This window comes from Chelonoidis abingdonii, chromosome 10 (genome assembly GCF_003597395.2).
Source record: "Chelonoidis abingdonii isolate Lonesome George chromosome 10, CheloAbing_2.0, whole genome shotgun sequence".
Lineage (NCBI taxonomy): Eukaryota > Metazoa > Chordata > Testudines > Testudinidae > Chelonoidis > Chelonoidis abingdonii.
The window spans coordinates 71,991,156-72,007,984 of record NC_133778.1 but is presented as its reverse complement, the minus strand read 5'-3'; the positions used below and the strand labels follow the sequence as shown (position 1 = coordinate 72,007,984).

Here is a 16,829-nt window from a genome sequence, read left to right as displayed (position 1 = left end):
GTTTTTGTATTTACATGAGTGCAGTTTGCTGGCATGTTTTAAATTGTATTTCTTTTTGGATAAGGCTGTTTATTCATTTTTCTTTTAAGCCATTAACCCTGTATATTGTCACCTTGATACAGAGACCATTTTTATGTCTTTTTCTTTCTTTTTATATAAAGCTTTCTTTTTAAGACCTGTTTGATTTTTTTCCTAAGTTAAAACTCGCCAGGGAATTGGTGGGGAGGAAGAAACAGGGGGGAAGGAAATCTCTTTGTGTTAGAGTTACTAAGCTTGCATTTGCAGGGACTCTGAGTGAGGGTGAGAGAAACCTGATCTCTCTGTGTTTGTGTTTCAAGGAATTGAAGCAGGGTAATCTCCTAGTGTACCCAGGTGGGAAGATCTGGGAAGAGGTAAAGAGGGGGAAGGGAAGTGGGTTATTTTCCTTTGTTGTAAGACTCAGGGCATCTGAGTCTTGGGGTTCCCCAGGGAAGGTTTTGGGGAGACCAGAGTGAGTCAAACACTGAAATTTCTGGCTGGTGGCAGCGCTATCAGATCCAAGCTGGTAATTAAGCTTGGAGGGTTCACACAGGCACCCACATTTTGGACGCTAAGGTTCAAAATTGGGACTTATGCTTTATGACATGGTGGCAGAGGTGGGATAAGAATCTAAAAGCCAGTAGGAATATTATTTTTCTTTTTCTCTGCTAGGGCTTTTAAGCAGAGAGAAAGGGTTTGGTTTTAAAAGGAGCCAGAGAGAAAAAAAATTTTTTTTCTTCTGTTTCTCTAGTTGCTCAGTTTGGCTTGCATATTAAGCAAGGAACCATTAAGGTCTGACAAAGGGTCTTTTGTTAAACAATAAAACTCCAATTGCGAGTCAAGTACCCAGCAAAACACACATGCAAATAAAATGGCTTTTTTGTTTTAATTTACATGTCAAAGATTAGCTAGAAAAGGTAAAAAAGGCACTGTTGCTAGGCAGACCCTAGAAGACAACAGAGAGCCAGCAGTTCAGACAATAAACACCAGAGGGCACCCCAACACAAGAAAGCAGAAATCATAAGTTCCAAGAAAAGCCTAAAACAGGAACGAGCCCGGCAAAAAGCCATAAACAAAAAAATAAACATAGAAGACAAATAAAACTAATTAAGGCAAAACTAGCCAAAAAAGAGGCAGCCCACCAAAAAAAACTACAAAAAAAAAAGGTAGCCCACAAAAAAAAACTACAAAAAAAAGAGGTGGCCTACAAAAAAAAAAAAAACAAGAAAAAATAAAGGCAGCCCACAAAAAAGAACAAGCAGCCAAAGATGCAGCCCTCCAACAAAAAAGAAAAAAACACCACCAAAAAATAAAAAATAAAATAAAATTAAATTAAAAAAAAGCATAAACTAAAGTTAGAGCAGGCTACGCAAAATGCTCCAGCCAATCCTAACAACCCTTCGCCAATACTTCTTCCACAGCACAAAAAATTTCCCACCTACAAGGCAGGTGATGACACTGAGGCCTTCTTAAAAAATTTTGAAAGAGCCTGCCTTGGGTACAGCATCTCTGAAGACCAGTACATGGTAGAGCTGAGGTCACAGCTCAGTGGACCCTTAGCAGAGGTGGCGACTGAAATGCTAAAGCCCTTACTCAGGCTAAACTACGAACTCCATCGGAGTGCTGTGAAAGGAAGGATAGCAGGACAGAGAAGAGACGACGTCTTCTTGTACTTTGTACTTCTCCAAGTGCTCTGCTGAGGCTCAATAAACAGTATTTATCACTCACCTGACCACTCTGTATGAACTTGGGAGATTAACAAACACACTAAACAATTATGGGTTTTTGGGTTTTTTTTCCAAGTGGACAAAATTCATATAGCCATATGTTATTCTCTTCCCTTTACGGGAGAGGTTAGTCTTTAGTGTCTGAAGGGTTATGTTTGTGCTCACTTTGGAAATAGGGCAAAACGGGCAAGGGAAAGTATAGTCCTTACAAAGTCCCTTTCTTTAACAGAAAATCTGTTTCAAAACTGGAGTCACTAGGTTTCACGACAATACAGGGGCAGAAGGATAAAAGTTCCTGGATATATATGTAAATATAGTCATGGGTAATCAGTTACCTTCTTTTTAAGCTATGTGGAACACTGAAATAAATCCATGCTCTCTTACTGCAGTCATTTGTTTGCAAAATATATTTAAAGGTTAACAAGGATGAAAATTAGACTCTTTATAAAAGGAGTTATCCAGGTAGTGCAGATAGAAACATAATAAATGTACAAATTTATTTCGAGCATTAGATTACCCTGTAAAATATGTGCTGTAAAATATGTGTTAATGCTCACTTTGGGAAAAACACAATCAAATCAAGACCATGTGGTTATCTGTGGGCCTGGGGAGGGAAGGAAGGTTATTTGGAAAGATGATTTCTTCCTTGATCATTGATTAAAAAAACATGTTCCCTTCACAGTATGTTAAAAATTACATAAGGTCAGATTCTGATCTCTGTTATAATGGCATAAATCCAAAGAAAGCCTCATTGAGTGGAATGGAGTTACTCCATATTTACACCTTGTAATCGAATTCTGAATTTGGCCCACACAGATTAACTGCATCAGTTCAAAGCATTTTTTAACATGAAACTTAACTGCTAGTTTCTTGATAGGAACAAATCACACTACTTTGAAGCCAAGAGCTGCAAGTAATTTGTTTGCTCCCAGCCTCCTGGTTTCTGTAAGATGTGTGAGCTTGTGCTTAGAATGACTTCAAAATTCCTATAAACATCTGAGGAGAAGTCATTATACCATACTATAACAATACTTTCATTTGAAAAAACTGTACTAGTCTGGATGACTGCTGGACTACTAAAGATATTGAAAACTGCAATGTCTGCCCAAAGAGGGGCAGAACTCATCACCTCTGAGCTTCCCAACTTCATAACAATACACCTATCCACAATCTGTTTGGAAATTTAGAGCTGTTAGCAGAGCCTAATGTATTGCAGGTTCTGAACCACCAGTCCTGCTCCAGGGACAGTAGTATAGAAATCTTAACGGTGTTTGCACAGCAAGCTCAGAATTTGTTTCTCCACGGAATGTAACTGGAAAGTTACCACGGGAAAGTTTCTACACAGCCATGGCCAGTTATTTGGATCATAGTAACTATTTGCATAGCTCTGCAAAGCCTGATTTTTGCAACCTTTCTGCAAACACATCTCCCAGTGAAGAGCAAGGGAGCTACAGAGTCAAAAGGGCTGCAGCACTGGGTACTAACTGGATATAGTGCCCAATTCACCTTTGCGCAGATGGACAGCACAAGACATAAGTTGGGCATAGGCCCTGTGACAGCTTTCAGCACATGATACATTTCAAGCACGGTGCTTTACAGAGCTATCCAGGCAACAGTGTTTTTTAAATCTATGGCCTGATATTCAGCTTTTAACTTGCACTTATGTAACTGGCATATCCTACTTCTGGCTTTTTCCTAATCTGAGATATTGGTTCTGAGAAGACTGCACGTATACTTCATGAGTACCACTGCACTGCAAAGGTCAATCTACATTGCACAGAAAAACTCAGCGACTCTAAAATAGCTGCTTAGAGGTGACCTAAAAAATGAGTTTCTATCTTTTATGATACATAAAGAGAACCCCAAAGGGGGTACTGTTCAGAACAAAGAGGCCGGGGTGGGTGGGTGTTAAATTTTACATTTGAAATATGAAGAATATAATAAAGTTTTGCATTCCATGTTTTTGTCTCCAGAGTCCTCCAGCAAAAACAGTCTAGATAAGGACTGATATTCTAATAAGGAAAAAAACAAAACAGTAAATGAACTTTAAACTGCCGAAACCCTGAGCCATGGTGGGTGGGTGCGTGCATAGCTTGAAGCCCCAAGCTTAAGATAAGGGGTGGCAATTTTTTGGGGGGGGGGGGGGGAGAAGGGGGAGGAGGACCACCCCAATTATTTTTTAAGTCCAAAGAGGGTGGCCAGCACAAAAAGGTTGAGAAACACTGATTTAAACCAACACGATGGTTGATGGATCCTACAGTGTAAAGGCTTGCACTGGATTAAGAGCCAGTTCATATCTCTACACCAAGACTCGGTTTCAGCTCAGAAGACTGGAGAAATCTATCCCTATAAATAATATATCAGGGTATCAGAAATCAGAGGGAAAAACAGACATCACAATGACATGGTGGTGCTTCTTGGGAAACTACATTCTAATACAAACAGCCACCTAGGATATTCACACAGTCCCACAAATCAATAATACATCCCTTAAAAGGTGACTTGCAAAAGGGGAAAAAAAAGGAGCTTGTGCTTTTTGGCTTTTTTGTCATGAACACCCGCGTCCTCCTTGCCTTCCCTCTCTCCCCCACAAAAAGAAAGTTCTATGCTTGCCTTTTTACCTCAGAAATATCAAGAACATTAAGACTTGTCTTTCCTGAAAATCATTTTTTAAAATGGCTTCTTCGGAGGAACTGGAGTAGGAGCTCTCTCAACCATTAAATGGAAAGACAAGGGTGTTGAGCCTTTAACAAAAAACTCTTCACTCTCAACCATTTACCAGGCCCAGGAGTTAAAGAGAGTCAACAAAAACAAACAAAACCCAGAGGTTTGAACAGGCTGAATAAATATCTCTTCCTTTCCCAGCTTTCACTTCCTTAGCATTTGCAGTATAATCATCTCACTAATTCTCCTGCCATCCTGAGTCTCCCTGAAAAAACAGAGTAGACATGACCTAAATTTCTTCTAGAACAACAAAGCAGACCTTTTTTATGCATCTCAATGAAGCAAAGATGAGCACAAGACTTTGTTTTTATCCATTTGTAGGTCACCTTCAACCAACAGCACCTTTTTAGCATGGAGACTTGTATACAACATTGCTTTTAAACTAGTTTCACATAAAGATTGGAAGCAAGAATCATACAATCAGATTGGTGCCTAATTTTCAGGAGGATCTTGGAGAGAAAATGACATATCCTTAAGGGTGCCATAATAAGCCAGACAACCATGCAACACTTCATGCAGGTCACCAGTGAGCACAGATGAAAACCAGGTAACACTTTGTGAGAACAGAGATCAGATAGGGGTAGTACAACTGTAGACACAACTCAGTCACACAGACAGACTGCTTACCCTCCGGTTTAGTGGTAGTACCATCTTTAGGCAAATTTAAAAAAAAATAAGGAGAGGGTAAATAGGGAAGAGTTAGTAATATTAACAGAAGTGGGCACTGTATATCAGCTACAGAAATAAGCAAAAAAAAAAAAAAATCAATACAATTAAAGAAATGAAACCAGAAAAGAAAATTTGGTTAATCAGCAATTCAAAGCATGAAGCATCTGAACAGGTCTTAGAATCAGATTAGTCTGGTCCCACTGCAATCATGTATTAAAGACAAAGCTTTGCTAAATCCCATTCCTTTGCTTGCCTTGCCCATTCCTCTTGCAGGAAATTGCACATGCAATGTTTCTACTGGCAAAAAGGAAAGGAATTCCCTTTATAGCCAATCCAATCCATGCATCATGCAAACGAGAAATAGCGTATCAGAGAAGAGCAGCAAACACACTCTGCTTTGGAGTGAGACTAACAGAGCACTGCCACTTTCCTATATTCAGCCTCTAAACGTTTGGGAAATGACAAGAAACATGCCTTTAACTCCAGCATTCTGTCTGCAGTTCTCACTGCACCATGACGTCAACGTGAACAACTAATTTAAGCCAGGGCAAACATTTCATAACAAAACCACTGAACCAAACAGGGCCAATGAACTGAAGTGAAGACAAAGATTTTAGCAGTAAGTGATGCCTGTCATCAGAAGGAATATATAAATATATCCTAATATAATTCATACAGTATTTTCCATGACATTGACAAGAGAGCCAGGATATCCTATGCTGTGAAGTCAAACTTTCAACTGATACAGCTAAGGGTCAGCAATCTACATGACTGGAGGCAAGGGTATCCAGTCTCATACCAGTTAGGGACCTGCTATAATCACTTAATCTGGTAGAAGTCAATGGAGTTACATCAGTATAAGGCTGATGTAAATGACAATAAATTACAGAATTATATCCTAGCTCAGGTAATTAGCTCTCCCTGGGTCAAATCTAGGCTAATGAAAACTGACAAGTGAAACCATGCAAGTAATCAAGCAACTGTTTTTAGCTGTTTCTGAACTGTATTTCCTCATCCATGCAGCCTGCCGTGCCACCTGAAAAGTAGATTCTACATCAAATGGTGACTTCACTTGACAGCATGAAAAAATTGGGGCAACTGAAAATGACAAAAGGAACACAGTGCATGATTTCAACCCTCAAAAAGAGCTGAGTGGAGGAAGGTGAACTTGTGCCTTTCACATAGGCTGAAAAAGTAACTAAACCATACTCACATATCAGTCAGATTCCTCTTTTTCCTGCTCTGTCCCTACTTATATGAAGAGACAGCTCCTTAGCTCAGGGTCAAATGCAGCTAAGAGATTCTTAATGCTACCCAAAGCATAAACAACTTGCAGTAACCCTGTTCTTTAGTTCCAGGGTCAACTGGGCAGCAAGTATCCTCCCCTGGACTGTCAGAGTCAAAACAACATCTCTCCACAACATAAATGTGCTGGTTAGTGGGAAACCGAGGAAGAAAGAAAAGCGTTTCAAAGCAAACTGTGTTTCCTGCAAGGCTGATTCCCTCTGGAAATGTATTTTTCTTTCGCCTCAGTTGCCACAGAGCACAGACTGGTTCTGGATTGCTAGTGAGCATCTCATTGGAGACATGGCTTATATTCAGAACAAGCCATCTAATACTAAATTCATGTAGTTTGTAATACTGGAGAAAAGAACACAGAGGCTCACCTAGTGATGCGTACGAGCCTGGGGGCAGGGCCGCTGCAGAACTGAAGGGGGTGGAAGCTCCAGAAGATGTTACTTTTGACTTGGCACTAGCTGCTGCATTCACATCGATGTCACTGCGAGACCGCTGCAGAGATCCTGCGGTTGACACGGATTTTGTACTCACTGTAGAGGCTTTAGACAGGGTGGGGAACAGACACACAATCAAGACTAGTAAGGATTAATTTATTCGACTCTTTGTTTCAAAGCACTCAGTTAGCACTTGAATAAGAACGTTCAAGTGTTCCCTGTGTGAGACTTCTGTGCTCATGTCAAGGGCCAGAAAGACCATGATGCACAATGTACTCACAGAGGCAGTATCTCATTACCAGTGCCCTGTTCTTTCCTATGTACAGTCTCCCCTAGTCTCATCAGTCCATTCAAATATATTGCCTCACCCACTGGGTCTCTCTTTATTTTGAGCTAATTCACAGTGTTGTTCTGCAGCGGTTTCTGTGAGCAAAAAAATATATTACTTATATGTAAGGCTGACAACTGTCATGGAAGTCATGGATTCTGTGACTTTCCAGGACCTCTGGGACTTCTGCAGCAGCCAATATGGCTGGCCTAGGACAGCCCCTGGGCCAGCCGCACCAGCCACTGCTGGGGCAGTCTCGTGCCACCGTACCACCGCTCCAAACAGCAGCAGGAGTTTGGATGTGGGATGGGGCATGGAGTTGGGGCGAGGCAGGGGGTGAGGCCTCTGAGCAGCGCTTACCTCGTGGGGCTCCCCAGAAGCAGCAACATGTCCCTTTGCTCCTAGGCAGAGGCATGGCCAGGCAGCCCGTGTGCTGTCCCTGGCCCAAGCACTGGCTTTGCAGCTCCCATTGGCTGGGAACCATGATCAATGGGAGCTGCAGAGCCAGTGCTTGTGACGGGGGCAGTGCGCAGAACTGCCTGGCCATGCCTACACCTAGGGACATGTCGCTGCTTCCGGGGAGCCGTGCGGAGCCCACCAGCCCCACCAAATCTTTCCCCCTTCCTAGCAGCCGCAGGGGTCCCAGGCCACTGCCTCCCCCAGCAACTGCAGGGATCCTGGGCTGCCTCCCCACCCCAGAGCACACGCAGCACCTCTGGGCTGCCCGTTGCCCCAGAGCACCCAAGATTTAGTCAGGGGTATATAGTACAAGTCATGGACAGGTCATGAATTTTTGTTAATTACTTGTGACCTGTCCATGACTTTTACTAAAAATACCCATGACTAAAACATAGCCTTATGCTCTCAGCTGACGGTATCTAGTAGCAAATTAAAGTGGGATCAAATCAAGTAGTCTGGGCCCTTCACTTTGAAGATTACTGTTAGCAAGGCCTGCTAACAGTAACCTCATCTGCTCATGAAGGTTTTCTGTTCCCCACACTCACTGATGTTCTCATCCAAGAGTAGGCCCTTCAGGCATTAAGCTGCAAGTGCTTGGAACCAAAGCAAAGCTCTGAAGATTCTACAAGCTGGAAAGTCTTGATGGAAAAGATCAAGGAGGCTCAACATTACTTTTGATTGTATCAAAGGCCTCTGTGGGATACCCTGCCTGTACTGGGGTACATACTGGAGACTGAGAGGGTGGCTATTAAAAGCCAAACAAAAATCAGAGCTGGAAAAGGCCTGTTAGGTATTCTTGTCCACCCACCTGCCAGTGCAGCCAAGTGCACTAGGGCTCTGATGGCGAAATGGTCCAGACCTCTCTTGCGTCCAGTGGTGAAAGCATTTTTCTGCTCAGTTTGGAACTTGGTACAATAGGAGACATGCATATAAAATGCCTCCACTATATGCTGGTGACCACAGGAACAGCTATATCTGACTGGACTAATGGTCAAAACAACAACTTCACAGTAAATGGAGATTTCATTATAACCAGAATCACTATTTTGAACCCTGAAATATTTGAGTCTTTTATTGTACTTCATTACAAATCCTCCAGTTCCTGCTCTCACCTCTGGATGTAGTGCTCCCAGTAGGACTTCTTTTGGCAGACAATGGACGGCTAGAAATTAAGCACAAACATTTATTAAAGTCTAACAGATCTTTTTTGAGTCACCAATAATCTTGGCTATAAAAATACCATCATATTTTAGGAGGCTTTGTTCTATATTACTACATTTATAACTGGTTATTAAAAATAGCAGTGGCCTAATCATGACCCCACTCTCCAGACTCCACGGTGTGACAAATGTTGCTACATACACAGAAGCACAACCATATAGACCACAACCTCAGATATCTCCAGTGGCTCCCCACTTATTTCAGGATTTCATTCAAAACTGCCCTCTTTGTTTTCAGAGCTCTCCACATATATGCTCCAAGGGTCTTCAGTGATCAAAGGTACAGGAAGAGTCTGTTGCCAATGGTGATTATTCTCTACTCCCTTCTCTTCCAGTCTAGAACTGGCCTTCAGTCCAGCACTGGTCCTTCATCACTGATGTCTGCTGCACTGAAACCCTTGCTTTGGAGCCCGTCTAGTCTGGGTGATGAATGTCTACTTAGCTCTCCCTGTGCTCCCACAACACTTTCCTGCTATTGCTAGACTGCTGGCCTGGCCCTCTTTCATTTTCTTTTTAAATATATCAAATATATATTTATGCAGTTATATGATTACCATGATAAAGCTGGAATTACTTTTTAGAAGCCGTCCCCATGTCTCCGCTAAGTACATAGTCATAAAGGGGTCGTAACAGACAACTATTTACATATAGTAATAGACTAACAGGATTTATTGTTTAAATATAAATATTGAGGCATAAATAATACTCCTTAGAAAAGAGTATGAAAAAATTACCATGAGCATTAACAGAGCAAAAGAAGATTTCAGGTCCTATGTAAATAGTGATAAATGTATTTTATACATTTTTTTGTAGGATGGAGGTGGATTTTACAATTCATATTGTACTAAGACAGTTCTCAAAAAATTCTAACGCTTTTCAGCTGGGGCAAATTTTGAGTTTAAATTCTTTGTGTCCCTTCAAAAACAGCCAAGATACACAAAAGCAGGAGAAAAGCTATTCATTTTGCAGCTATATAATTTATATCTAGCTTGGCCACTTCTCTTCTTACAAGAAAAAGAAAAGACAAACAGATACACTCACTTCTCTGGTTTTAGGCTAAGCATGAAAAATTTCAGGCCAAACAAGTGTCTTTTTAAGTTAGGAAGGTTGACTAATACTGTCTGGCTGAGAATGAAAAGCCTCTTGTCCACTTATTTATGGATTCAAGACTGACTCCAGGATATTTAGCAGTGTGGGGGTTTTTGTTTTGTTTTTTTAATATCTTGCCAGCCAAAAACTTCATACGCCATATTTTGGAGCTAGTCAAATGTTGAGGACAAGAAATAAATGTGAACAGTGATAAGAGAGATGAGACACAAAGTTAAGCATGAAGTTGTGAATGGTAACAGTGCAATGTCATAGTTACTCACATGTAGGTGCATCTGCAGTTTAGTCAATAAAATCAGTGGTAATAAAGTACAGAGACTTACTTGAGACTCTCCTGGGAACTGGAGGACGACCGATCGGACTGAGGCAGGGATACTATGCTATCTGAGTTCTTCAAGTGAGACTGCAGGGCTTTCTGATAGGAGGATTCCAGCGTGTGATACAAGTGTTCTGCTTCTCTGCTGAAGTGATTGTGGAAGCCCCAATAACATCTGAAAATAAGATCTCAATATACCACTGAAACTCCTTGTAACATTTGATGAGCCACAGCAGCTCAGTCACAGGAGACGTCCATCCCCAATGGCAATGGCTTAACTGAACCATTTCAGTAAAAACAACGAGGAGTCCTTGTGGCACCTTAGAGACTAACAAATTTATTTGGGCATAAGCTTTCATGGGCCAGAACCCACTTCATCAGATGCATGGAGTGAAAAATACAGTAAGCGGGTATAAATATACAGCCCAAGAAAAGATGGGAGTTGCCTTAAGTGGGTTCCAGCCCATGAAAGCTTATGCCCAAATAAATCTGTTAATCTCTAAGGTGCCACAAGGACTCCTCGTTGTTTTGACTGATACAGACTAACACAGCTACCCCTCTGAAATCTGAACCAGTTTAGTGATGCAGCCTTTCTGTGATGAATCTGAAACATACCACGCAGGCTACCGCTGCATTTTGAGAAAGCAATTCCACACACGACACACTGACCAGAAGTGGGAAGGCAGGGTGTACACCGTGCAGAGCATCACAGGAACGCACATAGCACCAGAAAGGGGCAGAGTCTATACTCAGATGTCACAGCTCCAGTCAGGAGGTCAGGAAGAACACTATGAGCCTGCAAGAGCAGCAGAGACTACACAAGACAGACACCCCATGGCAAGCTTCAACCCACAAATGACAATTATCTCTGAGATGATCCCTGAGATGATCCTGACTCTCTGCATAATCCCATGGAGCAAACTTGGCTGCTATTGAATCAAATTTTAGGGAGTGGCTGAGCTCGCTGCTCTCACTATCTTCAGTGAGAGTGGCTAGGCATCTCTCAGGATCTAGCCCACTCAAAGAAAATAAGAAAGAAAGACATTTCAGCACAAAGGGACCAGCCTTGTGTGGCACTAATGGCCTCCTGGATGATGCTGAGCATCCTTACTTCCTGTTATAATCTATAGGAGTTACAGGCACTTTTCAGGATTAGAATGGAGGACACTTTAAGAACAAAATCAATAAATGCAAATTAATCCAGAGCCATTTGAACGTGACAGCTGCTCCCCAGACAGAGGAAGTCGTCAGCATTTTAATTTCTTTGGGCTAAAATGCAAACATTTAAATCTTAACACTGGCAATATATTAATTAAGAAAAAAATAAAGGAGAATTAGACATTCACAATAAATCCTCAAAGAGTCTGCCTAGCTACTAGCTATCTGGGTTACCTAGTCACATTGCTGTAATGCCAGGGTGCCTATAGTATTTTCATGATTGGAGAAAATGCTCCTTCCCAAAATAATTTAATATCCACTCCTACTAAGAACTACCATTTCTTGAAGTGTAGCATTTAATCATTTGATTCTTCTAAACAAGTTCATGAAATGTAAAATGCATCATACGACAGCTTTCTCTCTCCATATAAAGTTCACCTAGAATCTTGGGGGTGCTTAGTTTAAGAACAAGTTCTCAGTATACCACGATAACCTCCCATGGACTCATACACACACTTTTGAAAATACAGCAGCACCTCTTCTATATCCCTTGTGACAGGGAAAATCATTGCAAATTAATTAGATTTCTATATCAGTGATTAAGAAAGGCAAAATAATGCTCCCTCACAATTGCACTTTATTAATTAACTCTGACAGTGGTTTTGGTTATTTACAATATTTTGTAGTAGTTTAGAAAGCAATGACAAGCCCAATCCTGTAAATGTTTACTCAGGCAAAAATTCCATTAAGGACAAAGAGATTTTTGCATGAGATAAAAGAATCAGGCCTGAAATCAAATGATACTTGGCTATCAAATCTCACTGCCCTTTGGCAACCCAGTGCTTAATGGGAACAGGAATGAAACCACTAGATTTTATCTAGGCATTATATTGATGGCAGATAAGTAAGAATTAGCAAAATGCTCTTGTACTTCTAAGAACATACGTTAATACACGGATTAATCCACGCTGGGAGAAAAAGAAGTTACACATTGATTTAATTTTAGACAACAATGTAAAATGATCAGAATCTAAACAAGCAATGAATGTATGGCTGGGGTTTTATTAATAAGATCATGCTGACTGCTTTGTGGGTCCACTCCGGTTCCTGCTGAAGTCATGAACTTTTGCCATCAACTGCCATGGGAGTAGGAACAGGCCCTATGCGAGTTTGTCTTAGCTTCCGTTTTCCACCGCACATCATCCTGTGTTTATAAAGTGATACTTATTTTTTTTTTAAATCCACTTACTTTCTTGCCTCTATCCTGGCTTCAGAGTCCGCATCGTGGATTCCCTTCTTTATTGTTTCCGCTAATACTGAGATGTGTCTGAGATCAGAAGAAAACATTATTCAGCTAGTGAGTAAAGATGCAGAAAACCTCCCTGCACTCATAGATGAGTCTGCAAAGGTTAGTGATTTCTGCCCACTCTTGGCAAACAGAGAGCATTTCACAGCTTCTCCCATTTCCACATAACATTCTTTATGGGAATTATTTATTTATTCTTACAAGTCAGTTTTATTTCACTCCTTGCTGCTGGAAAACAAGAGCCAAGCTACATTCTTCAGAGGTCATTCCTTAGTTACTATAGAAACTACCAGGGTGTAAAAATAATCTCTTGACTCTTAAAGTAGCCCGAGGCAATTTGGGTTAATGAAGTAAGGATCAATCACCTTTCCTTTTCCCCGCATCTTTGTCTTTCTCCGCAGACTGTTAGTCTGAATGGCCATAATGTGTCTTACAGATATTATTCTCTTATTATGTCCCTATTAGTTGTGTGTCAGCCTTAAACTAGCTATTCTGGCTTTATGCCTGGCATCTGGGAGGCAAAATCCCGCCCAGAGCGCCCCAACACCAGTGCACATGATATACCATCCTTTAGGAGTCTGCAGCCTGCTCCAATCTCTGCATGTGTCCAGCATCATCAGTCAATAATACAAGGTGATGGGCCCACAGTTTTAGCTTCTCCTACCCTTTAGGGATGGCTTGAGCCCCAGTGGTTGTAGGAGGGAGTACTCCCCAGGCCTGGGTGAACACAGGCAGTGCAACCCTCACTTGCAAGAGTCAGATCTTAAGGCCAGAAATCTAGGGTGGGAGCATAAGGGAAGGAAAAGGCCCCTTGTGTGCTCCCCTCTTTGCATACCAGAACAATCCAGCTCTTAAACATATAGGCCAATATAGGGAAAACTGGCTATTTAGAATCGTATTACTGCTTTACTATCTGGAATTACTATAGCATTATTACTTCGGAATAGCAATCTTTTGGAATGACTGGCCCACACAGTACTTGCCTGCAGCAAGAAACTGAAATGCCTAAGATCTTCTTTTCTGCCAACCCCAGTCCCTGCCTCCCACGCCTAGCTTCTCTCTGCCACTTGTTTTCCGTCAGAAAAATATGAGATGCCCTTGCTTGAGTTTAATCTGGAGAGTGGTAGCGTTCAAGAATTCAGTGACTACCTTCTCTGCAACCTGACTGGAGAGGACCCATTTCTCTTGTCCATTCAACAACACTTTTAGGAAATAGTGTCTGTAGCCTGGGATCCACACTTGTGGTGCCACTAGAAGCTCCAATATTTGGGAGGCCTCAGCAATTCCCCCAACAGCCTGCGCCTAAGCAGGAGCCCACAGGGCCTCAGAGGACTCTTTTTCCCTTTTATTTTTGAATGAGGAAGAAACAGATTTTAGCAGTGAGGGTGGGATGTTTCAAGCCATAGTACAAATCGCTTCTCCCGAAGGGACGCTCATGCTCATATCTTACCTTTCCAGGGAGTGTGTTTGCCATTCCTGTAACAGCAAGTCTAAAAACTCAAAGCAGCGCCTGAAAGTGGGTAAAGGAAAAATACTGTCTGAGCTATTTAAGCTAATAAAGAGGCATATGGCTTCTAGTGGACTTGCAGCCACACATCAGTCATTTATCATTATGCGGCCCAGCTGGACACCAAAATCAGCAGTGACCCCCTTATTAAACATACTAGTGCATCTAAAAAGCTCAAATTCTACAAAGAGTCTTTTACACTACAAAATATGAACATACGTTACAGTAATGGTCTGAAACACTGGAATGTCACCACTGTCTGAAACAGTGCTCTGGACCCCAGCTGTAGAATATTACTTGTGGGGTGCTTTTGATTTTGCTTCTTTTTAATACAAAGCACAGTGAGATATAGAGAAGATCAAAGTTAATATTACTTTGCAGCTGTAGTTCTTTACAAACACTACGCTTCATATCAAGTCCAAAAAGAAGGTATTTTTTCATCCCTGTACTTCAAAAAGAAAATGAAGGATAGAGGTGTTAAGTGACTTGCTTAAGGTATGTGACAGAGATGCAGTCAGTAGGTGACAAAGTCACCAATCATTCTTACTTCTGTTTGTCCAGCTAGAGGAGACTGGAGCTAAAGACAGTGGGCATAGGTCTTCCAGCTAGACAGCAGAAAGGAAATACTCATCAATTTTTAAGGCCAGAAGCAACCAGTGTGATTATCCAGTCTGACCTCCTGCATAACTCAGGCCATCAAATTTCAGAGAAAGTGACTTTTACACTCTGGTCCCAAGGAAATGTACTGCAAAAGTGGTTGGTGGTAGAAAATAGGAGCACAGCTGAGGCCTCAGAGGGCTGCCAAACTAATGTGATAATATTATAGCAATATCTAAACATGCAAAAATATACACAACTGTACAGTACACCCACACCTACCAGGGCCAGCTCCAGCTTTTCTGCTGCCCCAAGCAGCAAAAAAAAAACCTGACTGAGCTTCCGCTGAAGTGCCGCCAAAGAGGAAGACGGTGAAGGACCCGCCACCGAATTGCCGCTGCAGACTGAAGCGGACCCGATTGAGCTGCCACCAAACTGCTGCCACCGCCGACCCGAACGTGCTGCCCCAACAACGGACAGTCTGCCGCCCCTTTCCACTGGCCACCCCTCGCACCTGCTTCCTTCACTGGTGCCTGGAGCCGGCCCTGACACCTACCTCCCCCCTACATGTTAAATCAGCTAATTTCTATTTAAAGGCCGCCCTTCCTTTTCAAGAACAGAAACAGTGATTCTTCCCTATACAGTGTGCAACTTTAAAAACAAAACAAAACACTTCGTTTGAATTTTTCATAGCAACCTAGGGGATTCAGACACATCTATTAATATTAAGGGAAGATGTGCAGATAAATCCTCTACATCACTTTGAAAAACTCAGCTTTTCCTTAAAAAAAAAAACAAAAAAACAGGAAGTGAATTTAAGCCATTGATAAACAAGAAGAAAAGTTAAAACCTCATTCTCACCTTCTAACTGCAACAGACTTGGAGGTACAGTTACTGGTTATGATGGGTATTAGCCGAGGGATGTGCGTATGCTAAAACAAGAGAAACAGGGGAAAAAACTTTACATTTTAGATATGTGGGAGTAAAGCCAATTTCTCTTAGTCATCCTAAAGCTAACATACACACACTCATTTTGGCTCATTTTAAAAAATTTAGCTCATAAATAAAGGAATATTTTTAAGAAAGACATGGATTCCTTATTTACACTTATGGAAACAGGCTCCAGTGGGTCTGTAGTCACTGTGCCGTGTGAGACCCACATTCATCAATAGACAGAAATCTCCAGCAGCAGAGCATGCCAAGGCTTCCCACAGCATGCCAGCCGCATCACCGGGCAGAAGCCACACTAGCTGATTAATGGCCTTAGACAAGATGCACTGTCCATGCAGTGCTTACAAAGATTCTTTATATGAGGATGAGAAAGCTAGCGAAAGTGGTTTAAAAATGACTTCAGAGAAATACACACACAACTCTCCAAAGGTAAAAATTCTTTGTTTCTGCAAAGGAGTTTCCCTAATACATCTTATGCTGATAGCACTTGTCATCCACTGTCAAAATCCTTTGCAAACCTTCACTAGTCAAGCTTCACAAGATCCCTCTGAGGCAGATATGTAGATATTGTTAACCCCACTTTACAGATAGGAAAACCAAAGGACAGAGAGGTAGGGCCCTGATCATGTACCACTTAATCAATGGGAGTTTTGGCCTTGGATTTCAGTAGGTGCAGGATTGGACCCTAAGTGAATTAAATTAATGGAGATATTCTATCTCCTAGAACTGGAAGGGACCTTGAAAGGTCATCGAGTCCATCCCCCTGCCCTCATTAGCAGGACCAAATACTGATTGTGCCCCAGATCTCTAAGTGGCCCCCTCAAGGATTGAACTCACAACCCTGGGTTTAGCAGCCAATGCTCAAACCACTGAGAATTGCCAAAGGTCACATAGTGAGTCAGAGGCAAAGCCAGGAATTAAACCTACTAGTCCTGATTCCTAACCCCCACGCTCCAATCACACAATCCGTCATTCTAGAATAATGAATAGTGCATAAAGAAATAGAGTA

General features: G+C 41.7%; 1 protein-coding gene across 6 annotated transcripts in view; it reads right to left on the bottom strand.

Annotated features, from left to right (window-relative positions):
* The window catches only part of CLASP1 (cytoplasmic linker associated protein 1), a 325,682-nt gene that overhangs the window by 123,699 nt on the left and 185,154 nt on the right, over nucleotides 1-16,829 (bottom strand). For 4 of the 6 annotated variants that reach the window (XM_075070303.1, XM_075070304.1, XM_075070307.1 and 1 more), the window contains 6 exons: nucleotides 15,731-15,801; nucleotides 14,216-14,275; nucleotides 12,709-12,786; nucleotides 10,309-10,476; nucleotides 8,771-8,820; nucleotides 6,806-6,976 (listed from right to left, as the gene is read on the bottom strand). In XM_075070303.1, coding sequence (XP_074926404.1) covers nucleotides 6,806-6,976; nucleotides 8,771-8,820; nucleotides 10,309-10,476; nucleotides 12,709-12,786; nucleotides 14,216-14,275; nucleotides 15,731-15,801 — 598 coding nt within the window. Of the gene's footprint in view, nucleotides 1-5,096; nucleotides 5,121-6,805; nucleotides 6,977-8,770; nucleotides 8,821-10,308; nucleotides 10,477-12,708; nucleotides 12,787-14,215; nucleotides 14,276-15,730; nucleotides 15,802-16,829 lie in introns of all 6 variants that reach the window. The other 2 variants (XM_032763657.2, XM_075070305.1) reach the window with 1 other exon arrangement.